Source organism: Doryrhamphus excisus, chromosome 11, assembly GCF_030265055.1.
Source record: "Doryrhamphus excisus isolate RoL2022-K1 chromosome 11, RoL_Dexc_1.0, whole genome shotgun sequence".
NCBI lineage: Eukaryota > Metazoa > Chordata > Actinopteri > Syngnathiformes > Syngnathidae > Doryrhamphus > Doryrhamphus excisus.
The window spans coordinates 6,135,605-6,159,890 of NC_080476.1; the positions used below are offsets into that span (position 1 = coordinate 6,135,605).

The following is a 24,286-nucleotide window of genomic DNA, read 5'->3' on the forward strand; positions in this document are numbered from 1 at the left end:
CTTGCTACTATCTTCTTGAAGTATTACATTGTTTGTACTGACTGTTATATCATTTCTTTACAGTGATAGCAAACCTTGACTGATATTATAACCTTGCCACATTATTATATTACCTGATCATTTTCCTATATATTTAAAAATTGTCAAAGAGTGCATTTGGAATACAGGAAGTGAACAAATGTATTGCAATTGATTTGAAACAGAGAAGGGGTACGATTAAATAAGCTTTGGTTCTTCTTACTCCTTTTATTAGAGTTGGAAAAAATGCATACAGTCATGACGTAAATGATAATAATCATTTGTCATGCTGTCTTTACAGGAGAAGACAAGGCAGCGGTGCCAGTGACAGACACCGAGTTCAGCCAGTCGGTGAATCCACAGAACTTCTGCACAGGCGTATCTCTTCACCATCAAGCCCTCATTCAGAATTCCGGCCCTTTGATTGACATGTCAGACATCCGACCTGGTACAAGTAAGTTATGAATAACAATGTGTCCCACACATTCTTTAAAAAAAAAAAAAAAACTACAGCTGTTCTCTGAGCATCTGGACTGTCTCTCAGACCCTGTTTCTAGGAAGAGCATCAAATCAGCTCACAGCTCCAGAAACAGATACTCCAGCCAGTGGACCCTGAGCCGACCCAGTCAGAGCCAGTCCACAGCCTCCGCACGAACTCTGACCTCAGACTGGCGGACCATGGGCTCTCACGGCATCACTGCCACTGAGAGTGACAGCTACAGCGCCAGCCTGTCCCAAGACACAGGTGAGGCACATTGAGACACTTTTAACACAAACACACACTGTTTATCACTTGACGCCAAGCACCATTTTTTCTATGTTGACAGATAAGGGACGCAACAGCATGGTGTCTACAGAGAGCGCCTCGTCCACCTATGAGGAGCTAGCAAGGGCGTACGAGCACGCCAAGCTGGAGGAGCACCTGCAACATGCCAAATTTACCATCACCGAGTGTTTCATCTCGGATAGCTCCTCCGACCAAATGACCACAGGCACAAATGACCCAGCCGACAGCATGACCTCCCTCAGCACGCCGTCGGAGCCTGGCATCTGCCGCTTCACGGCCTCACCGCCCAAACCACAGGACTACGACCGTGGTAAAAACGTGGCTGTGCCCATTCCTCACCGCGCAAACAAAAGTAAGTAATAATCAATTTTGGTAGGTAGACAAAAACCTAGACTGATTATGTATCATTATGATTAGGAATAATTATGAATTATTGTTTTTTTCACGGATGCACAGTGGTTGAGTGGTTAGCGCCCAGGCCACACAGCCAGGAGATCCGTGTTCAATTCCACCCTCAGACGTCTCTGTGTGGAGTTTGCATGTTCTCCTCTGTGCATGTGTGGGTTTTCTCCGGGTACTCCGGTTTCCTCCCACATTCCAAAAACATGCTAGGTTAATTGGTGACTCCAAATTGTCCATAGGTATGAATGTGAGTGTGAATGGTTGTTTGTCTATATGTGCCCTGTGCCCTGGGCTGACAACCAGTCCAGGGTGTACCCCGCCTCTTGCCCGAAGACAGCTGGGATAGGCTCCAGCCCCCCGTGACCCTCGTGAGGATAAGCGGTAGAAAATGAATGAATGTTTTTCATCACCTCCCTCCCCCTGACCACACATCTCTGGTAATGCGTCTCTCTTAAACCATTCCCTCTGCCAGATGTGATTAAGGTTCCTATTGCTACATTACTATGGTATTGTAGCAGACACTACTTGCTTATTAGAAGGAAGAAAGGAACCAAAAACAGAGTTGTTTATTGCTCTGAGTGCGTTTCTGAGTGCATGTTCTGGTAAAACAAGAATATTGGCTTTGTTTGGCTTGAAATTTGTAAAAGTAGCACACACAAGAAAAACCCTTGGTGACTCCTAATATAGCCAGTAGTACATTTAAACAGTTACACTGCATGTATGTGGTCGGTATTGGTACCGGTATTGGACGTTTTCACTCATGGATGATCGGGATCGGCAGCTTAAAACCCTGATCGTAACATTCCTAATAATATTATATAATAATAATACAATTGTACAAACAACTCACTTGAATTTGTAATTGCACTTCTCAGGTGAATTCTGCAACCTACCCCTTTACATGAAGACAGACCCGTTCTTCCGCAAGCAGGGGGAGCTGCACGATCCTTGCCCGGCCGTGCCACCGCGGGAGGCGTCCATCCGCAGCCTGGCGCAGCGTGCGTATCACACGCAGGGTCGCCACAAGACTCTAGACTCTGCCAAGCAGCAGGCCGTGACGCTGGGCCACTCCGGACTGGGCAGCTTGGGTGCGAGCTCAGGCACCGCCACCTTGCCCCAGCGGACTCTCACCATGCCCAGCTCCAACGCGGCGGCCACCGCCTCCACGTCCAGCACGAGCAGCAACCCCACCAACAGCGGCAACAAGATGGGCGGCTCCAGAGACTCACTGCTGGAGAGTAGCTCCTCTGCTCTGGGCCGGCTGCAGAAACAGAGCGTGGGTGCGTACTCCAAGTCGTACACGCTGGTCTAGTCCAATCAGTGCCATCCCGCCCCTCAGCCGGCGCCACTCCAATACCCTGCAGTCCGGGCCTCGAAGGGCACATCACCACCTTTTGCACCCAACTAAAGGTGAGCTGCCCCTTGCCCCTCTCCATAGGTGTCCTCCACGACAGAGACCCAGCTAACTTTGCTTTTTAATCCTCACATGGGACTCTAGTAAAGAACTACTAACTCCAACTAACAGTTCCAGCCGGCTGGTGCTCAGCTCCGCCCAGAGCAAATGTGAGTCCATGATGACAAGGACTCCGAATGCTCTCACCTGTCTCATTTGCGCACACACTGTCCTTCATAATTTGAGTATTACTGACAATTTGGAGGACTTTGACTTCAGTTCCTTATTCTTACTGTATCTTTTTACCCTACGTGTGTCTCCCTGATAACTTTTGGCAAACTTCCTCTGAAAACGATCTTTCTGCATAACCACAATATGAATTCATGGCAACCCAAATCAACCATCTGCAATTTCCCCCCCTGAGAATGTTTGCTATAATAAAGAATGAACATATATATTTCTATGTAGGTATATTGACATCTAAGTTGAAATTATGACAAAGCATAAATGCTATGTACTACAATAGTGTAGTCCTATTTACAGAAATTTAATGACAAATTTAAGAAGAATGAGACAATCGCTCAATCAATAAAAAAAAAAGATTTAATAATAGAAGTTTGACTCAAGAAAGAAGTAAAAGTGTGGATGTTCTGGATGGTTAAGAAGTATTAAAGTGTCTATGGGAAAAGAAAGCTAGGCTGCTTATTGTTTATTGTTACTAATTATTATTGTATTGGGTGAATGGATCGTTATTAGCACTCTGGTTGTAGGTACCGCATTTCATGAATAAAATATTGACCACCAGAGTGATGACAATGACGTGAAGAGATGTTAACGTCAGGGATTGGAGGTGTGAACGTGATCAAATTGTCACCCAATGAATATCTTTGTCGGTGTCCCGTCTGAAGTACTGTAAATGTCCCTCTAAATGTGTACATTGACACAACAAGCTACTGGAATGTCTCTCTCAAGCATCTCCGTTGTAGTGATTTGTTCTTTAGATTTATTTTCTGTGTATCCATTTGGTTGTTAGGTTATAGACGAAAGTCAAGTCATATGGCCTGTGGCTTCAACAAGTTCAGCCAAACCAAATCAGGGACTCGTAGCTCTTTTGGTCACACAAATTATTATTATATGTATATAAATAGTGGAGTGGGAATGTAAAAGTAACACATTCAGGCTCCTATCCCCTCCCCTCCCTTTACGGATGATTCAAGTTACAAATACTGTATCCCCAGCCCTAACATATTAGATCCAGAATGGCTACCTTTTGTTGGTGTTGTTTATAGATGAAGTCTTGTACATAAAAACACAGTTTTTGTATGAAGAGCTATTTTCGTCAGAATGCTTCAGGGGGTACATCACATTGAATCCCCCAATTGCAAGAATTGAAATACTATCCAAAATACAATATTTTACTTCAGAATGGGTAAAACACTTTTCTTTCCCTTCATTTTTTGATACTAATTTGTTGATTTTTTTTTTACATTTTTTTAAAAGGTCTTTTGATGTTGTCCTTTGTCCCATTCTTTTTTTTTATTTATCTTTTTTTATTTTGTTGATCCTCTAAAAAAGTCATTGCATGCTTGCTTAAAAGGGAAAAACATTTGAAGGAAAAAAAATATATGAAAATCAAAAACTTACAAAAAAAAATGCTGAGGGTATCCCAAACATTTGTTTGAGTTGCTTGTTATAGCAATTGCTTGTGTTCAAAAGTACATTTTCTATGAAAGCAAAAACTAAAAAGATCATTCTAACACCTTGTGCAATAAAGCTATCTTTCATACCTCATGGTTTCTGTTTGTTACAAATTATCTTATATTATATTGAAATACATGCAGACCTTCCAACATGTACAAATGTATAGTACTAAACAATGCAATATGACTCTTGAATACGCCTGTATGCTTTCCATTTCAGTCAGGTTCAAGTTCAGTGACTACAGTACAGAAAAATGAATAAATAGCAGTTTCTCTTGTATTTCAAATGGAGGTGGGAAGCACTGCTTTAGTGGGTCATGTAAATCCAAATCACGAAGGAAAAAGGGGACTAAGAGAAGGTTGTGTCAATACCTTTGTACTCTTGTTTTTAAACCACACCGCAATCAACTGCTCTTGAACGTAACAGTCCACTCCCACCACAAGAGGGCGCTCTAAATCTTACACGGTCCGACATAAGGGACTTTTGATGGCTTTTACTCGTTGTCCAATGTGATTACATGGTACCGACTCGACTTCGTTTGGTTAGAGATGGGTGTCTTATCCACTTTTTAAAGTACCCTTAGATAGGAATCCAAGCAGCTGTGAACACATCAGTCAATAGGAGTCATGCTAGCTAATGAAACAATGAAGGTAAAAGAACGAGGGCCTCTTTTGTGTTTACTTCACAAAATGATAACTTTGGCCAAGATAAAGAGAGGACATCTATTCAAAAGGAGTCAAGAAAAAGTAAATACTACACAGCTTCCCAGCGATACAGCACAACACGGTAAGCTAACGTTAGCAAGTGTGTTTCCTAATTTCTCGCCACACACGTGTAGCAAATATTACAATGACCCAGCGAGACGAATCTTCTCGACCAATGAGAAAGCGGTATTAGTTGACGTCATCTATATAGTACCTACTCAGGAAATGCTAATGTTACAGTTGAACTTTTAATGGGGAACCTATTGTTATTTTTCTACTTTAATGATCTATAAATGTAGTTAGAATGTTGTATTCTCGGGTTAAACGATGCCAGAGTTTCAGATAATAAGGTTGCATTTGGAAGTGAGCCCTGAAAGAAGTTTGGGATACTTCTGTTTCAAAGGGCGTGGTGAAACGGGGTACCTCCTTATATGGGAGTGGCTTTAAGCTAGATAAGCCCTCCCCCAAACTCTGCTTCCCCTGTCCTCCCCCTTGCTAGCAATGGTTCAAAAGGGAAAGTCTCATTTGTTTACAATTCCTAAAGATGCCACCATCAGGCACAAGTGGTTGGAGTTCCTGATTCCCGACCAGCAAAAGAAATGTATTTTAATCTGTCAAAGGCATTTCACACTGGACTGTTTTGGACTGGACTGGGCCAGTATCCAGCTGGACTAGCCGACAAACTTTCCAACGTTACTTGGTCGTGTGGAAGAGTCAAAAGCACAAGCAGTAAGTAACTGTCCTGTGTTTATTTTGTGTAAGTCATGAAACAAAAGTGCTTGTCTTTTACCTTCACTGAAAACATGACTGTTCTCCAAGACACAATGTGACAGCGAGATCCACACGGACACCACCTTCCGGTTTTGCCATGAGTTGTTACAATACTGTTTCTCACTTGAGTACTGTAACCTAATATGGAGCCAAAGAATTTACGGATTTCAGTATTTTCATCAAGAAGGTGAGAAACACTATTGAATTCAGGAAATGACTCATGGCAAAACAGGAAGATGGTATCCATGGGGTGTTCTACTGCCACATTGTGTCTTTGGATATTCCATAGGTAGATAGACTTTCTGTATTGTCATTGCACAATATCACAGCAGTGAAATTGCCAAAGAAATGTCGTTGCCTGGCTCCCGAATAATAATAAATAATAACAATGTGGAGAATAGATGACATCAAATATGAACAACAATGTACAGCATAAACAGTAATTTGTACAAATAATTTAAATAATTTTGAATAAATAATAATAATAATTAATAGAACGCCCCTGTTTCTGAGTGATTCAGTTTTGGATGAAAATTTTTCAAATTTTGCCTCGGTTTTCATTGTCCCTGCTATGGTACAATATTGTTCATAACAAACTTACATTTTATCCTTTGCGACATTGATACCGTTGCACAAATCCAGCAAAAGTTAGTGTATACAAGACAGTAATCCGTGTTTGTCATGGATAATTGGTTCCAGACATCACCAGGATAAGTGAATTTCAGCAAAGTAGGATTCCTTATGGAATATTTTTGTAGTTAGAGCATAGAAGATCTGTTACAACCTTCTGAATTTGGTCTGCAATATTACAGCCAAATATACGAAACAAAGTAATAGTAAATAAGTCATTGAAGACATCAATAAGACCCGTGTGTGTTACTCTAAATGTGCACAAAAGTGCACAAAGTGCCTATGTAACACTACTATATGTAAGGAACATTTGCTTGTCAAACACAAATGAGAATGTTACGCAGTACTGTAATATTCCCCTGAATCACATGCCCAAACAGAGAATCTGTCGCGTTGGTGACTCGGCCTTGTGGCGTTAATAATACACTGCGTGAGTCCAACTCTGTTCTAACATGGCTTTATCGCAAAATCTGCTCTCAACTCCTCCCCAGACTTCATTGTTTGCCAGCTCTGTCGCCCCCCCATGACATCATCATCAATTGACCTCTTTCCTAACGAACACAGTTACACCACAAGTCCCTGTTCTTTCTTATTGAATATTACTGCAAAATAACCCCCAATGGGGCCAAGTAAAGTTTCGAGTTCCAGCACCTTGATAAAAGAAACACTATTGAACTCAAGAAATAACTCGTTGCACAGTACGAAGGTGTGCTAACATTTTTGGGTGTCGGCAACGGATTAGTCGTCACTCGCCACTTTGCGGTTTCAATTTCGTGCTTCACTCCATCACGATGTTTCAAAATTAATAAAGCATCGCTGTTTCGTGGTTGAATACGGCCAATTATTAGTCAGTATTATTCTTGGCCTAAATTAAGCATTTTCAAGCATCATGACTAAATAAAGGAAAAGTGTTTTTAGAGAGAGAAAAGAGAGAGAGAAAAGAGCTTGAAAATAAATTTTTATACAACCAATGAATCACACGAAAGCTACAGACAATTTTACAAGATTTAATTTATTAACTATCATACAGTTCACATAAGGCCTTCATTTTCAAACACTTTCTTGTTCAGACCAATTCCATGGTTTCCTGTTGGTGCGCAATACATTATAATAACCTATTTGTCTTTTTTCAAAGTTCCATTCTTGGACTAATTTCATGTTTTCAAAACAGGAGGAAGTAATGGTATCAAACCGCCCTCCTATGGTGTTTTTTTCTTTTTTTAAATCATGCAGTGGCCTTGAACCATTCACAAAAAAAATTGTAAGAATGGCCGTTCAGTCATTGAAATACACACTAGAAATGCTTCCTACCACTGACTTGATGGGTGTCCTTCCCCAGGTACAAACAAGCAGTATACAGTCACAAGTAGTGTGTTTGGAGGTGCAGGTAAGATGATACAGTATATTTCATGATGGATTGAGCGTACGGCTCTTAGTTTAATAATGACAGCATCGTGATTCCTTGAAAAATGAGTCGATCCAGTGATTGAACACAGAGCTTCCTCTTGTAAAGGTTAAAAGAAAAAGTTCTTCGAACGATATGCTAAAGTACTTCACTCGAGCACGTAAACATATTCCTAGCATATCCTTTAAGAGTGTGGACACTAAACGGGATTGGCTTCAAGCGTATCAGATCTGTTTGGAACATCAAATATGGCTGCCATTATTGAACCCAACTTCCTGAAACACCCAACAGCTAGAAAGAAGACAAAAGTCTAACACTAAATTCCACAGGACCGCTCCGGAATAATGGAGTCAATGAAAGTTTTTACATAAGGGGATCCTGTTTGCACTAGAACGCCACACTCAACCGCTAAATAATATGGACAATTCCAAAATGGAACGCTACACTATCAAAAAGTGCTTCAGATAAGTATGTGGATACAAAAAAAAAACAACTCATGTAAACAGTTTGATCTGCCCGAGCTCTGTTCTGAAGAGGCAATGGGTATGGCTGAGCAAATTAAAAACACAGTATGTCCAAAAAACTCCCCCAAAAAACAAAACAGTGAACGTTAAAGTGCATCCCTGGATGTGTAAGCCCCACCCCAATGAAATAAATCCTCAAGGCCTCCACTAGGGGGCGCAAATTGCCCCTAAAGAGAAACAGTGGACAAATCCAGTGGCAGTACTATCATGAGGAAAAAGAAATAACACAGATAAAAATATGGTGGTCTTGCAGCTTACAAGGTTAGCTGTCCAGGCAACGCTAGCACACAACCATTATGAGGTGGGGGGGCACTCCCCTCACCTCCGCCTTCATTAAATGGTGTGCAAGTGCTCATGTTTGTGTGTCGTTTGCGTTGAGGTCCGGCTTCATCCTGGGCACACACGGCTTCTTCATCTCACAGTGTCTCCTGTTCAGCAGGGGAGGGGTGCGGATGGGGGTGCGAATGCTGGTGCAAAGCAGGCAGCAGGGACTGCAGGGGGGACTGCGGGGTGGTAGGCGGCGACTGCTGCTGAAGGGGGCTGAAGTGCGCACCCGTGTGCGGCGGGGAGGAGCGGTAACAAGAGTAGGCCGAGGTGCCTCCCAGTGTGGTGGTGGGCGAGGCGGGGAGCCCCCCGAGGCCCGTGGGGGAGTCGATGAGGGGCTGGTTGTAGAAGAAGAATGCACACTGGTGGATGAAGGTCTCGATGATTGTCTGGTAGGTGCGCGTGGCCGTCAGGGCGTCCATGGTGGAGAAGTCCGGTCGCATGAGAGTGGGCCAGAAGCAGATGGACAAGTTCTCGCTGGTCATCAGGTTTAGTCTGCTCAGCTGGCTCACCCTGACAAACGAAAGCAATTCATTTTAAAGGAGGCCTGTTGTGCTTTTTTCCACTTTTCTGACCTATAAATTCTAAGTTCTAATGTTGTATTCTCATGTCAAACAATTCCAAAGCTCCAGATCATGATGTGTGAGTCCTGAAAGAGGTTTTGGATGGCTCTGCACGCTCGGTTATATAGAGTTCTACTGACGTCACTGTAACCTTTCTCGTATGGGCTGCAGATTGCCTGCACTAAACTGCAGTAAACACGGACCTATGTATCCCGAAGTCCTCGGGAGAGCTTGAGAGTGTGTCCAATCACAGCAGAGTGGGCGTACCTAGAGGAGAGCTGGACATGGAGTAAATTAAACAGGCTATTTGCGTCGGAAGCACTGCAGAAAGATCTAGAAAGCTTTTTATGCAGGTAAACATGTGGAGCTGCTCTATAGGAGTCCGCAACTAAATACAAAGCGTCAAAAATTAGCATAGTCGCTCCCCTTTAAGCAAATCGATTAATTTATGTGTAGTCCTCCTAACTAACGATACAAGCAGCGAGGTCCTTTGCTGTCTGATTTACAAGTACGCCCCCTTTGGATGCTGCAGATCTCTGCTTCACCTTATGACCTGTCGCTGCAGTTTATCATCGGCTCAGCAAGAATAACGATGTCACGCTTACAATGAAGACATTAAACAGGCCATAGAAAGTCATGGCGTATAATAAATCTGCAAACATTATATTGGCGCCATGCTGCAAATCAGAAAGGGGCATGTGGCACACAATAACCTAGTTTGTGAGGGACTGCAAGGTCACAAGTGAAGCTCACCTGTGGTTTCTGTTCTGTATATGATCAGGAAATGCGCATTTTTGAAGATGATGATATGCAGTATTCTACAGTGGTCACTAGGTGTCAGTAATTTTACTGTAATGTTCGTTGAGACGGAGGCTTTTATTGCGGGTTGGAATTCAGTCGCAACCAGCACAATGAGCCCTAATAAAACCAGTCTGATGTAGCCGTTACCGACGCAAAGCTGAAACTCAACTCTGAACCCCTAGCATCGTTTCCTGTACACCCCTCACTCAGGTCCCCTAGGGGACACATTTACAGTGACACGCAGGAGCATGAGTCTTATGGCTTATTTTCTCTGATGTACTCTACTATATTGGGTAAAACGGGTGTAAAGGTGACTATAGGGGTGTTATTTCATATCTACAGGGCTCTAATGTAAAAAAAACAAAACATAGGAGGTCGTAAACTTTTCATGGTTTCTACAAAAAGATTCAATTTATAAATAAAAAATGCATTTAATACATTTGGGTCTGGCGCCAATTAACCATGGATTAATGAGGGATTACTGAATTCATATAAAAAAAATGGCAGCAAATAATATGCATGAATTAAACTGTAGTCTTCAATCAGCATGTATAGGTTACCCATAGCCAAAAACAACATATTAGCATTTGTTATATGGCCTAAAACAATCAACGCCCTTTTGATTCTAGGGTGGACTGTATCCATTCCACGCAGATTTCAAGAACTGTTCGTTAGAAATAGGCTACTTAATTCAAGGAACTTACTTGTGTAAGTGGCTCACAACGTATTTGAAGGCATCATAATTCTCCCTGGGGAACTTCCTCAGGACATCCTTCATTGTGTACAGCCTCTGTTCTCTGTCATTGATTTCTGCATTCACAGCAACAAGCCAGCGTTATTTTAGCATTATTTCACTCCAAGACGCCGTCATGAAAATATGACAAATCCCGCCCCACCCTCTTAGCCCCTCAAAGAATCATCTTTTTATGTTGGAGTCAAGACCCTCCCCTCTCAGCCCAGCAGTGTTTGCTTACTGAAAGCATCCAGTAGGTCCACCTGCAGAGCACAAGGCACCAAGGGCTCAGGCAGCTCGGAGAAGAAGCTCTTAAGGGCTCCAGCCACAGTGTTTATGGAGAAGTCTTTCTCCACCAGGTCTAATCCGTGGTCTGTACAAGCAGAATAGGGATAAAAAGGTGTCAAAGAAGCGTCAGATCTCTGGACTAAAGCATGACTTTGCTTGGTTAACTCACCCTGTTCAAACTGCCTCTGCATGCTTTCCATCTCTGACTTGTTCCCACTTACACGGTACAATCCTTCTGTGTTCAGACCTGAGGAAAGCAGGGAAAGGGGCACACAGATGACTATATTTCAAACAAACATCCATTTCCAATGACACTGTGCTAATTGGCAAAGACGTGGTATGCAGTTTTGTGGTATGCAGGCACGGACCAACCATCAATAATGGGCTGATTGGCACCTGTTTATTTATTTATATAGTTCTTGCTGCGCCTTGCCTTGGTTAGTACTCGGTGTGTCGCAAGATCTCATGATATTAAAAGCTGTCTTGTGTCTAAGACTGAGACAATAATAAATGTATGAATTAATCACCCAATTAATGAAAAATTAACTTGACAATTTTGCCTGTAATGTGAGTGCGAATGGTTGTTTGTCTATATGTGCCCTGTGATTGGCTGGCGACCAGTCCAGGGTGTACCCCGCCTCTCGCCCGATGACAGCTGGGATAGGCTCCAGCACCCCCTCGACCCTTGTGAGGATAAGCGGTAGAGAATGAATGAATGATTGATTTTTGCCCGTCTCCAGACATTGCCATGTGCATGTATATCTGTTTTTTCCCATCTCCCATCTCCAAACAGGCAGGGAGAGGAGGTCTGTGCATTGGTTTCAACACCTTGGTGCGTTAGAAAAACAGCATGAACGGAATGAGCCCTTTTGTCAGTCCAAGTGTCTCTTTATCTCGGTAGGTGGAGGCGGGGCTGGTAGCACACACAGAGCGCAGAAGAGTGTAGCCTCGGGAGAAGCAATGCAAGGTGATGTAGTAGAAATTAAATCAGCAGACAGCAATATTATACTTTTCTTTAAAATAAACAGAGTGGTGGGGCGGCCATTATGTATAAGAGGACCATATGCACATCACCGTCATGACACATGCATGGTCAACTGTTAGCATACGCTTGTATGCTTCACTGCTCTCCATTTTGTTGCATTTCACTGGTTTCAGTTTGAGATTTCTTTTTATATATTTTATTATATAAATATTTCAGTTTCAGATATCAGTTTCTCAATACTATTTCAAATAATCCCTGTGGGCATGAAACAAAATTATTTGGTGTTATTCCAAAAACCTGGACCTGAACAGGCTCATAAGGGGGTTTAGGTGGTTCCAGTCTGACCCAAAAAGGGGACTGAAGTTTTGTCCCAAACATAGGATCGGTCTTCTTCAGACTTTTCAATACAGTAATATCCAGCTGACTTTGGGCAAGAGGCGGGGGTACACCTGTACTGGTCACCAGTCAATCGGAGGTTCTTGCATTGCATTAAATTAAAATTGCACAAACCAGTGAGTGCATGTAGTGTAGAAAAAAAAAAAAACTACCCACCTGTGGTCTCAATAAAACGAACACACTTCTCAATGAAGAGTGGAATAGGTCTGTCTGGGGACACCACGTTGACTAAGGGGACCCCAAAATAGTTACTCTCCATGGGCTTGGGGATCGCCGGACGAGGCTTTGTTCTTGTTTTCTAAGAGGAAATGATAGACAGAGTGTAATAAATGGATTAGTTTCTACTTGCAATTTTATGCAGCACACAGTATCTTTACAAAAGTAGGACGCACCTTGGCTGTTCGTCGCAGACTCTTCAAAATATTCCTCTTCTTGGGGTCCTCATTCTCCTCATTCACCAGGTTTTCACTTTTTAGCGTCCCAAAGTCATCTTCTTTGGACTTTGGGAGCGCTCCCATCTCATCATCACTGCCTATGAAACTCGTGCGGAAACTGCTGAACTTTCCGAGCCTCTTGGATCGGTCGCGGTACAAACGAGGCTTCACGCCAGCTGCTGAGAATTTCCTCCTGCGCTCCAGCGAGCTGCTGTCTGCTTCACTGTCAGATCCATTGCCATTGGAGTGCATCCTGTTGGAGTTGCGTATGGTGATTATCTTTCCTTGTGTGCTGTCATGTGGCACAGAGTAGATGATCTCTTCATTACTAGGGCGTGGTTTGGAGACAGCATCTATTGGTTCAGCATAGTCTGAGGGATCGTAGCCCATGTCTCCCCCTGGGACCCAGGTGACTGCAGATGGCAGGGAGCGACGGTGGCCAAGTGTGTCGATGTATGGGTTTCGGCTGACTTTTCGAAAGTCGAAAGTGACACCGGGTTTAACTCTCACGTGGGGTGGCACTTTGTTGTTGAGTTTGCTCTCAAGGTCTCTAATATCAGATATAAGAGAGATGTCACCGGAATCCAAGTCGGGCAAGTTGAAGCCCACACTGTGAGACGTGAGAGTGCCATCATAGTACGGTGGTGATGGTTCGACATCATCCTCTGAATCCAGGAACATCGTGACAGGGCTGGGAGAACTGCAGCGTGGGGAGTACACGTTTTCATTGGTGCACGCTTCAGCAACATTATCGTACATGTGCGTGGCTTCCACAATGTTGCGCTTCTCCACAACCTCCATGAGAAATGGATGGAACATTTCTATCCTGTGCAGGCCTCCCATGACACCCCCGGATCCGCAGACGACACTATTGAAACGACCTTCGATCTCATGAGCAAGTTCCTCTCCTTGGAGCTGTTGTTCACGGGCGTACTCGCTCTCAGTAAGCTCGGCCTGGCTATCTCCCACTGCCAACAGCTGGACCGGGATGATGTCCTGAACCTCACACAAGAATGCACACAGGGTCTCCAGGGATGCTTTTCGGGACACCGAATATACTGCAATGTAACCGTGTACCAGTCTGCTCTTCCGTAAAGTGAAGGAGCCGTGGTATGACAGAAGAGAGAGCTCGATAGCCAGCTTGTGTCCTGCAATGGTCTGCTCCAGCAATACAGAGGTTCCGCTGTTTGACATGGGCCTACAGTGCTGATGCATCAGGAAGGGGGATAAGAGCTGCTCGATGTTGTAGGAGTCGCCACACATTAAACACATGACAATACGAAGATCTGCCTCTGGGACCGGCTGATGAGGAGAGTCTCTCAGACCTGGAGGCTCCGGGAGATGAGGCGGGGAGCTGCTACTGAAGGCTGTGCTCCTCCGAATATCCAGAAGGCCCCTTAACACTTGGTTGATTTGTGACTCACTGACATTGTGCCCATAGCCTACACCTGGAGAGGCAGGATCCAGGAAGCTACATTGCAGTCTCCTTGCAACCTGCTGTCCCTGCGTTATTAAGTTTAAGGCAGTTTCACCTCCGATGTCCACATATGAGCCTACGCCTCTTTTGGTGACTAAGAGCAGTGACGTGGGCAGCTGTGCTAGCTGGCTGTCTCTCCGACCTAGCGTAGATTCCCTTAGACGCTCAAGGCTTTCAATCAGATAGGAGAGGGACTCTTTTGAATTATACAGACACAGACATCCGTGAGGGGTGAAAGTCGGAGTGTGGAAAGAATTTACAGGAAGACGTACATTTCCCTCAATGGGCCGCAGTGTCAGCTCATACATTTTGCCGTCAAGGACGTACCAGTCATCATTTGTACAGAGAGCCCTAATCTCGTTGGCGAATTCTCTGGCCAGCCCATCCTTCCCCAGTATGACGAGGTTGATTCTGTCAGCCTTTGTGTCCCCGAAATGAGCTTTCACATCAAAAAAAGGATAACATGTCGGGAATCGTGACACAAGGAGTTGTTCAATCTTCGAGTCTCCACAGTGGGGGCTGTTCGGACAGGTCTCTTTAGTAGGGTGATATACAAAGTGGATATGCTTCAATACCAGAGCATCTCTTTCTGCTGGAAGCTTTTGCAGCGCTTTGAACCTCTGCTCCTCCCCCAACACTTCCTGAATTGCCCCCATCTTTTCCTTACTTGGCTTGGCATCTACTTCAAGTTCATAAAAAAGCTCAGAGTACTCCAGTAAGAGCTCCTGGAAATCTTCTTTAGCACGATCAATGATCTCCTTCTGATGTCGGTTGTAAAGATCCAAGTATTCCGGTTCCTCTAACCACTGGTAGAACTCTTCATTCATGATGAAGCTGCGAGCCTCCTCCCAAGGCCTACCAGGGGTGACAAAAGGAGAAGAAGATAGTTTCTGTTTAAACTCAAGCCTCATCTCTGCACGCCGGCACTCATTGCGTAAATGCTCCAGGTGGGCATTAAACAATTCCTCTGCTTCGTCGGTTTCCAAAAGGTCTGAGGGGATCCGCTCATCCTCCATGTTGTCGATGTGAGACGTGTCCTCCCAAGGCGAGTCCTCCAGAACAACAAACCAGTGCGCAAAGTGCTGCTTGGACTCAAGAACCTTCTGTACGCCGGACCAGCTGAGTTGATCTATTTCATCCAGATCAGGCACCAAAGAGCTAAGTGCAAGAGGAAGAGTGCTTAGGTAGATTTTACGACGCCTCTCAATGTGTTCCTGTTTCAGACGGTAAACATGCTGTTGAAAAAGCTTCTTGCATTTAGCCGTTCCCTCCAAGAAGACATATTCCTTGTATTCGGGGGAAGTGTTCATGCGTCGACTGGTGTTAAGCCAGGTTTCGTTATGATTCTTCACTATCCGGTTGATTAACCATTCATAGCGATCCTTGGCCGAAGCGATCTGCTGACTCTGGAGCTTAAGTGCTTCAAAATAAGGGATGATCTTGGGCTTGCCTCGACTTTTATCAATCAGCTGAACCAACGTGAGGAACGCCAGGTCCACGTTTATATTTGAACGTGCAGACGTCTCCACCACTGGTAGACTCTTTTTAGTGATAGCAAAGGTATGTGCATCTTTGATATAACGTTCAACTCCTTCATCGCACTTGGTGAGTACTAACACAATGGGTTTCTTAGTCTTGCTAAGCTGACCATAGAGGTTTGTGACAAATTTCAGTTGGTCATCAAAGTTGCGGTTCATTCCCCGGCTGACATCGACACAAAGCAGGAAACCATCAACCTGCAGCTTGCCTTCGGGCATTTGTTTTTGCTCAAAGTCTTGCTCTAGGCCCAGTTGATCTGTGCAGAAGTACATGAGCTTCTCTGCCGACGCCAGCTTGGTGGTGGCTGCCCGTTTGATGTAGGGCTGCATAGCGGTGCTACGATGGGGCTGAAATGTTTGGTCATCGATGAATTCCGTTTGCTCCACAACATGCATTCTACACTCAGGCCCTTCCTCCAGGAGGCGTGAGACTTCCCCCCAAAAGAGAAAGTGATCATTGTTCACCACTCGACCCCCAAAGTCACTGGTGCTCAACACTGACGTGTGGTCCAAGTAAAAGTCATCTGCACTGGGTCGTACGTACCTATTACACAAGCAGGACTTTCCAACCCCACATTGTCCTTTCTCTTTCTCTGTACCTGACAAACCCACCACAATGAGGTTGTAAATGGGGGATCGGACATCTTGTTTTTTCGCCATCATAACTGACCGACGATCATCCTGCCATAAACAGGCACTGTGTAAAAGGTTTGCTGAAATGTTTGTCCATAAAGTTGCTGAAGAGCTCAAATTTCACTTTCAACATAAACAGCCCTGCAATGATATGTGGCGAAGGTTCTTTAATTCATCCCCTGTGCAAGTCCTGCAACACAAAGGACAAAAGAAATACATTTTAGAAGTACAATCTTACGGAAATAAATACGTCCAGTCAACCAAATGTAATCAGTAATGTCATACAGTTCCCACAACAAATGCAATAGTCGATTATATTTTTGAGGCGCATTAACAGGGAATACAAAACAAAGTAAGAAGATTATTTTTTCCAATAAGCCATCATACACAAACACTCAATCTCCCAAAAACATGACACTTTATAATATCAATTTCTGCTTTCGTCTGATTACTTCTTCTCACATTAAATCAGAGTCAAAGTGATTCAATGTGAAGGACCCTGACGGGAGTGTGTGCTCTTTAAATGACATTGTTATCAGCTCATATCTGATTGTGCTGCAGCCATAAAATGACTTGTAAGTACCTCATTACAGCCTCTCGTAACCAAAAGAACACAAAGCTTACAGCTTGAATGAATGAAAAATACAATGACACAGACAACATAAGATGCGTTTGACATAATTCTGATTAGGGATGCGCTAATCGATCGGCTACTGATCAGTATCGGCATATCCCGATAATGCCTTTCAACACTGAGGACAACTAGTACTAGTAGAGGCAGCAGGGAACCGTGTATTCATGTAGTGTCTTGCCCCAACTCATGTCTTGGGCAGCGTCCTTCTCCCACTGTCCTTCACACTGCGTAATAATAATAACAATCATGCCTGCTGTGTGAAACACATGCCACTAGGGCTAGCACATTAAAAAGCATTCATTTTGAACGCTATTGGAATACCCGGGAAGACACCGGGTTCGCCAAGTGCTCTCCCACTTACCTGGAAGTACTGCTAGAGGTCCACCAATGTACTCTCACATCCAAAGTCTCCTTAAAGAAGTCATCTCATCCTCTGTAAGTGATATATGTTCTCTTAAAAAACTAAGTCAAATATCTTTGTCTAAATTAAGGTGTCTTTAATCATTGACGGAAATCGCCCGATTTCAGTCCTGTATGATCAGCAGCATAAAACCCTGATCAAAGCATCCCTAATATTGATCTAGTAGTCAGATCATTAAGGGCAGATACTCGAGACTGTGACTGGTGTCATGGGGTAAATAAATAGCCATGCACGTAACCATTCCTTCAGTGGGCAATGCCAAACCAATCAATGCAACCATGCTGCATTGCTGAGCTATGCTGTCAAGCGCTGTATCCACTGGTATCATATAGACCACTAGGGTAAGCAATTAATCGCCAAATTACTTTGTTCTTGTTGTTTGAACTAGTCTGTTTGAGTAATCGAATTGAGAATTTCTGGAATACATACCTTTCAACAGGAAATGACAAGTGGCATGCCTGTAAGTTACTACTATAGAAAAATATTCTGAATGTATAGTTCATTGAAATACTGTAAATGGCTGATCAGGGGGTGGTTCATATGCAAAGTACTATGACAGAAAGTCATTTCCAACCGCTTCTGTTGCTGTTCACTTAACATTTTGATAGCTTCGGAGCATTTACTTAATACTACTGAACCACAATGATGCTTCATAAATGGACTCCTATTGTACTTCTGTGATAAACAATAGAATGCCTGTGAAGCGATACGAGCCATTGGGAGCAAATCAGGACAATTGGGAGGCATTCTAAATAAAGGGAGGTAAATAAGCAGACATATTTAGCTGGGTCAGAAGCAACTATAAGCAGCCCACATTACTCAGCTGGGCTAGGCCTGACATCCAAAATAAATAAACGCAACCCTGCTGATTCCCAAATGCAACCTGGGAGCTCATCCAAACAAAGCCGCTACCTTCATCGACCTAAGGGGGGGGGGGGGGGGGGGGGGGGATCATATTTGCTAACGTTACATACTACTCTCTTATCAAGGATTAACAATGGGGTGGCCAGTCACAAGAGGGGCTGACCACGCCAGGCCTGCTGCTGCTGTCTACATAATGAGATTGCAGAAGCATTGAACAAATCTGGTGTGCATTCACTAGTACACACACATCTTGTTGAACTGCTGCTTTATGTAAGTGTACGCACCGGTGCGCTAAAGCCATGAGTAGAGTAAGAGGAGGGCGTGCATACCACTGCATACCTCCCTTTCACCTCCTGCATCTGTCAGGCCAGCTTGCCGCAGCCCAGCCGCCTGATGTGCAGCCGCATAAAGCCGCACAAAACACACCTTGGCTGGGCCGGTGTGCTACAGCTAACATTCAATGTGGGATTGTGTGCTAAACAGCAGTTACCCGTGTTTGCCTCCTCCTCTTCTGCATCACTTGTCCGTTTTCTTGCACCGTTGTAATTGAACAAAACACTGGAAAGCCAATAAATATCCACAAAAAGACTGAACAATCCAATGTTGTTCACTGCCTCATAAGAAATCCCCGGCGTGCAAAAATAAAAAGCTTGAAAGCCGCCCTCTCCTCACTTCACCACGTTGCTTGCTTTTCACTCATTATTGTGTCCATTGTTGTGCACATTTAAAGCTGGGCCGGCCGCACACGCCTCACACAAAACGGGCCACTTTGTTGCAATCGTTTCGCTGAAAACATCCACCGTTGCGTTCAAGTACCCTGCATTTAAGAGCAAGATCGCCTGTGTGAAAGTGAGATTTGAGCCAGCTTTCCCGATAATGGCGGCGGTGGTGGTGGTGGTGGTGGTAGCGGGGGCCCTCCTCCTTCCCCGGACCCAGTCCTCCTCTTCTTTTCTTCGGGAGAGCGGAGCGGTGCAGGCAGAGGCGGCGGAGAGAGGGACTCACCCAGCGGCGCCCGCACACTACTGCAGCACGGCGAGATCATTGGGGGTGGGAGGCGGGTCGATCCAAATATCGATCTCATCGATACTGGCGTGATCAATTCGACATTTTACAAGTATCCGTGTTTTTCTTGTGTTGTTTATGTCGTTGAAATGCAAAAATGAATTAATCATATTTTAAAAGTCAATATATCTGGTCATTTTTATATTGATATTGCACCATTTATCCACTAGAGGGCAGCATCTACTGTTAAATTTACTTTGAGGAAGGCTATTAGGAATACCAAACAGATTTTTACATTCATCCAATCATTTTCTATGCCGCTTATCCTATGTACAATACATTCCATTTCTAATTTATAATATTATTTTTTATGATAGTAGAACATTCCAGTCCTACACTAGCAGACATCATATTAAAAAATAGCCTCGTTAAATGTGGACATATTGAAATTCAATGTGATTGCATCTGCGTATATTTATTTTACATATTTAAAGACTATCTAACATCTTTTCAAACCACCAAATGGAAGCCAGTGAGCTGCGATGCTGATGCCAGCCATCATCAGCATCTCAGATTACCGCTTGCAGCCCAGTGACTTGACTGTTGGCCCCCCTCATGTTCCTTTATAGTCTCCAAGCTAACTAACATGATGTAGACCACTATTAGCTTTGCAATGAGGTTTTAAACTTTGCAGGTTTTATTCGAAGGGCACCTCTAATGTGCTTTCATTTTATATGTTTAGATTCTGCACCTCCAGGGAGTGTCCACTGCCGGGTGAAAAACACATGGGAATGGAATGTAAAGTACATCCAAGTTGACTCACCTTCTGCTGTCAGTGAACAGAAGCAGACTGCTGCTGCGAAGAGGAATTCTCATATGTAAGTACATCTGCTCATTGTGGATTGTCAATATGATTTGCTTTGGTTTTTACACAATATAAAAAAATAACTTACTAATTTACAAATGTCTGCATGACAACGTGGAAGAAATACAGTTGCTGAAACTCATGTACTATCTATACAGTCGCCATTCAGCAGTCATGGCCCTGCAAATTCACACATATGGGTAGAAAAATGTATCTGTAGATGCACTCCTGATCAAAATGTTAAGAAAATTGCAAGAATTTTGATCTTAAAGGAAAACTAAACTGTAAAAAAAATGTTGATGCTGATTTCCCATACATCCCGACAAGAATGAATTCAATAATTTAATATTATTTCTCACTTATTATCAAATTGAGGCTGCACGGCGGACAAGTGGTTAGTGTGCAGGCCCCACAGCTCAGAGACCATGAGTTCAATTCCATCTCTGTGTGGAGTTTGCATGTTCTCCCCGGTTTTGTCCGGGGACTCCGGTTTCCTCCCACATTCCAAAAACATGCTAGGTTAATTGGCCACTCCAAATTGTCCATAGGTATGAATGTGAGTGTGAATGGTTGTTTGTCTATATGTGCCCTGTGATTGGCTGGCGACCAGTCCAGGGTGTACCCCGCCTCTCGCCTGAAGACAGCTGGGATAGGCTCCAGCACCCCCGCGACCCTTGTGAGAATAACTGGTAGATTAATGTCAAAGTTCAAGTCCTAACGATATTGTCGAGTCTAAAGTCATAAAGATTGTGACTCAAATCCAGGTCACATGACTTGCATTCACCCATCTGCTCCACAGTGATACTTTAGATGTACAGTGATGAATTATCTTTAAAAGCAGTGCACACCATAGTGCGGCGCACATATGGGCGTCTACCACATGTCTACATGATATGAAAACCGCCATGTTCTGTTGAAATAACGTTTAAAAACACAAAATAATGTTGCACATTTTTTATGACACAAGCTCCATTTTACCCAATCACACAGAAACAGTCAGGCCTGGGGGCAGGAGGGGAAGGATTGGCAGCTCTGCATCCACTAGGAGGCGCCACCGGCCTTTACTTAATGAGAAGTCAATTTTTGCCTCTGAATGCTGTCTTTTATGTTGATGCTCTGCTTTCCACGATTAGTTTCTAACCTGGATCATATGCCATCCATACAGTATTTGCTGTGCATCCGTATCTCTTCACCAAGAGGCCTTTGTGCCTGTAACAGGGATATGGGGTGATGAGAGGTGCCAAAGGTGAAGACGGGGTGAAAGTGACAGCAGATGGGTGCTGATGGAGCTCAGCGCAGATGGACAATAGCCCGCTCGCCACTTCTCCATCAAGGGTATAATGGCTCAATAAAAGCTGCATTGAAGCGTATAGACTGAAACATGATATAGGCTGAAGAGACGGGAAAGACAGACCGATTGACATGGATAGCTGTGTGTGTGTGTGTTTGACAAAATAGCGAGAGAGGTAAAATTCTTTCCCACTTTCCACCCCGCCTTAAAAAGTCATCCCTCCATGATATATTAGCATGTTGAGTCACACAAGCTCTGCAGACTAAAATAAGACCAAACCACCAGGCGGACAGTTTATAACACGGGTAGGTTATGCTTGGATTTCTGGATTCCTTCAAAAACAGTCACATGTTAAGAATTAGTTTTAGGACACAGGAGTTTATTGTTAATGATGAGACCGCAGAGGCCTCTCTGTGCAAAATTGTATCTTTCCTTTTAAATGAGACATTAGCGTGTCCTTCAAATGAAGTATGAGCTAGTCTATGGAGTAGCTCAGGTTAAGGAAGGAAAATCTTGAACTTCAGGAAAGTGCAAGGAAGGAACTGGCTCTTACAGGAACTGCTGGACAGAAATAGGAGCACATAGTGTCGGAATTTTATCTGGAAAACAACACTGAATGATGCAACTCTCGGGTACTATGCACAGTTTGAACCTCTTACGTGCTGTAGCGGTGTAAAGGCACACCTTTATATTTTGCACATGTATGTGGATACACATGTTGCTGTGATTTATGAAGGCCCGGAGTGAGGTTGTCTTCCTCAGGGTGGAAATTCTGTCTCAAGCCACAGTTAATCGTGTTTTGTCGTCACCATTGAAAGGCATTGATTGGCATATGCCGATTTACTTTGCCATGAACATTGGCTTTATTGATCCTTATGAGGAGTATGTTCAAATATTGGCATCATTTATGTAACGTTTAAGAATTAGTAACTACCATACAGGTGTAAAGAGAAGTGAAGATCTATTAAGAATGAAAGAAAAAGACAATAAATCACTCAATACCTTAAAGGGGACCTATTATGCTAATTTTCAGCAATTCATATTGAGTTGTGGGCTCCTATAGAGCAGCTACACACAATAACCCACACAGGAAACTGTCTAGATCTTCCAGAATCTGCACCTATTCCAGCTGTATAGCCTTTGATTTCCTGCCAAAATGTTTTATTCCACCCACGGCCCGCCTCCAGGCATGCCCACTCACACGGACAAAGTTCTACCTAACTATAACCCATATAAGGAAGTCCGCCCCTCTGTGACATCACAAAGGGGCAGTTTTACCACGCCTTTCCAAACTGAGCTTTTTGAGCCATCCCATCTTTCAGGGCTCACTTCCAAATGCGCAAACCTCATTATCTGAAACTTTGGCATCGTTTAAAACTCGAGAATGCAACATTCTACCTACAATTATGGATCAGAAAAGTGGAAAAAGCATAATAGGTCAAGATGATTAACAGGAACAGTTGCTACAAAAACAGTAACAACACGTGGTGAAACCAGAGTCTGGCTTTGAATGTGAATCTGCTCACTTGACATAACTTGTGTTGTGTATTTCTCTTCTCTCTTTTCACATTCTTCTACTCCAAGCACACCCTGTCCAGTCCAGTGCTTATTTCAGTGAAAATTATACCAACACATCCAAGAGAAAGCATAGCAGTGCTGAATGGAAGGCTGAGGTCTTGCAATGTTTGCTGAGATCTCCCGTGCCTTCATGCATGACAGCAGTTCAAACTTTAAAGTTTGGTGCGGCTGTATCAGTATACTTCTCCCAAAATGTCTCATTCCAGACTGTATGCATCAGGATTAATCCACGTTTGAGCTTTCACGGTACGAGTTCTGTTCCTAGACTGTGAAGTCAACTTTTAGTTGTAAAGTTGGAACTTTTACTTAAATTCACACACAATGTACACAGAACACATGTAAAACATACAACATAGTAATAAAAACAGGAATAAGATAATTAAAAGAATAAATAGACAACTTCTCTTCACAGATCTTCTTGTAGTAGTGCATAGAATCCATGACCCTGCTAGTATTCAATAGGATTCGAGAATCCAGTGGTTGGGACCAAAACAGTATTGGCCAGTATTGTTGGGCATTTACGTATTTAGCATTTTTATGAGGTTTATTCTCACTTCCATGATGATGGCTTTCCTTTTCTTTGGTGCACTGCCGCTTGCGAGACACAATTGTTCTTCACCTATTCATTCATCTCTGACTATTCCAATGGAATGTCAACACAATGTTTGCGTCGTACCCTTGGACCTAATTCACAACTCACATAATCGCCTGTCCATAATTGTTCCTCCGGGGACTGCTTGGCTTTGATAGGAAAGCAAAACAATACAGATGACTTTTTTTCCCACAGCATATAAATGATTAGCTATTGTCTCTTTGTAAGTTTCTGTTGAATTGGTTCGCCAATTGAACATTGAGCTACAGTAACCTATTATTTAGGAAAACAACATGGACTAAGGTTAACAGGACTGTATATGGTAAAATCATTCAAAAGTAGCTCACACAGACAATTAGCTCAGATAGATAGATTGATACTGTATTTGCAGACTGTAAGTCACACGTTTTACCATGGTTTGGATGGTCCTGCCACTTATACACCAAAGCGACTCACTTATATGTTAGATGTTTGTTTGACACTGACAGCCACGACAGGGCAGTCTTGGCTTGTGTGCTAGTATCTGCTATTC

General features: G+C 43.5%; 3 protein-coding genes across 10 annotated transcripts in view; 2 read left to right on the forward strand and 1 right to left on the reverse strand.

The window, feature by feature from the left end:
- LOC131138615 (cell adhesion molecule DSCAML1-like) overlaps positions 1–4,382 on the forward strand; it is a 68,952-nt gene extending 64,570 nt beyond the window's left edge. For all 5 annotated transcript variants that reach the window (XM_058087696.1, XM_058087694.1, XM_058087695.1 and 2 more), the window contains 4 exons: positions 320–472; positions 563–763; positions 846–1,157; positions 2,083–4,382. In XM_058087696.1, coding sequence (XP_057943679.1) covers positions 320–472; positions 563–763; positions 846–1,157; positions 2,083–2,519 — 1,103 coding nt within the window. In that variant the 3' untranslated portion in view covers positions 2,520–4,382. The remainder of the gene's footprint in view (positions 1–319; positions 473–562; positions 764–845; positions 1,158–2,082) is intronic.
- A 407-nt stretch (positions 4,383–4,789) lies between these two features.
- Positions 4,790–24,286, forward strand: part of LOC131138617 (unconventional myosin-Ic-like) — a 40,358-nt gene continuing 20,861 nt past the window's right edge. For 2 of the 4 annotated variants that reach the window (XM_058087700.1, XM_058087704.1), the window contains exons 1-2: positions 4,790–5,087; positions 20,171–20,306. The gene's annotated coding sequence lies outside the window, so the exon portion shown is untranslated. Of the gene's footprint in view, positions 5,088–5,599; positions 5,735–20,170; positions 20,307–21,853; positions 21,890–24,286 lie in introns of those variants that run through there. The other 2 variants (XM_058087701.1, XM_058087703.1) reach the window with 2 other exon arrangements.
- Positions 7,316–19,418, reverse strand: arhgap35b (Rho GTPase activating protein 35b). The gene is made up of 7 exons (XM_058087699.1): positions 18,917–19,418; positions 12,818–16,697; positions 12,582–12,723; positions 11,214–11,291; positions 10,998–11,129; positions 10,728–10,833; positions 7,316–9,172 (listed from the first exon to the last, which is right to left on the reverse strand). The coding sequence occupies exons 2-7, from the start codon at positions 16,535–16,537 to the stop codon at positions 8,752–8,754; spliced, it is 4,599 nt and encodes a 1,532-aa protein (XP_057943682.1). The 5' UTR covers positions 16,538–16,697; positions 18,917–19,418; the 3' UTR covers positions 7,316–8,751.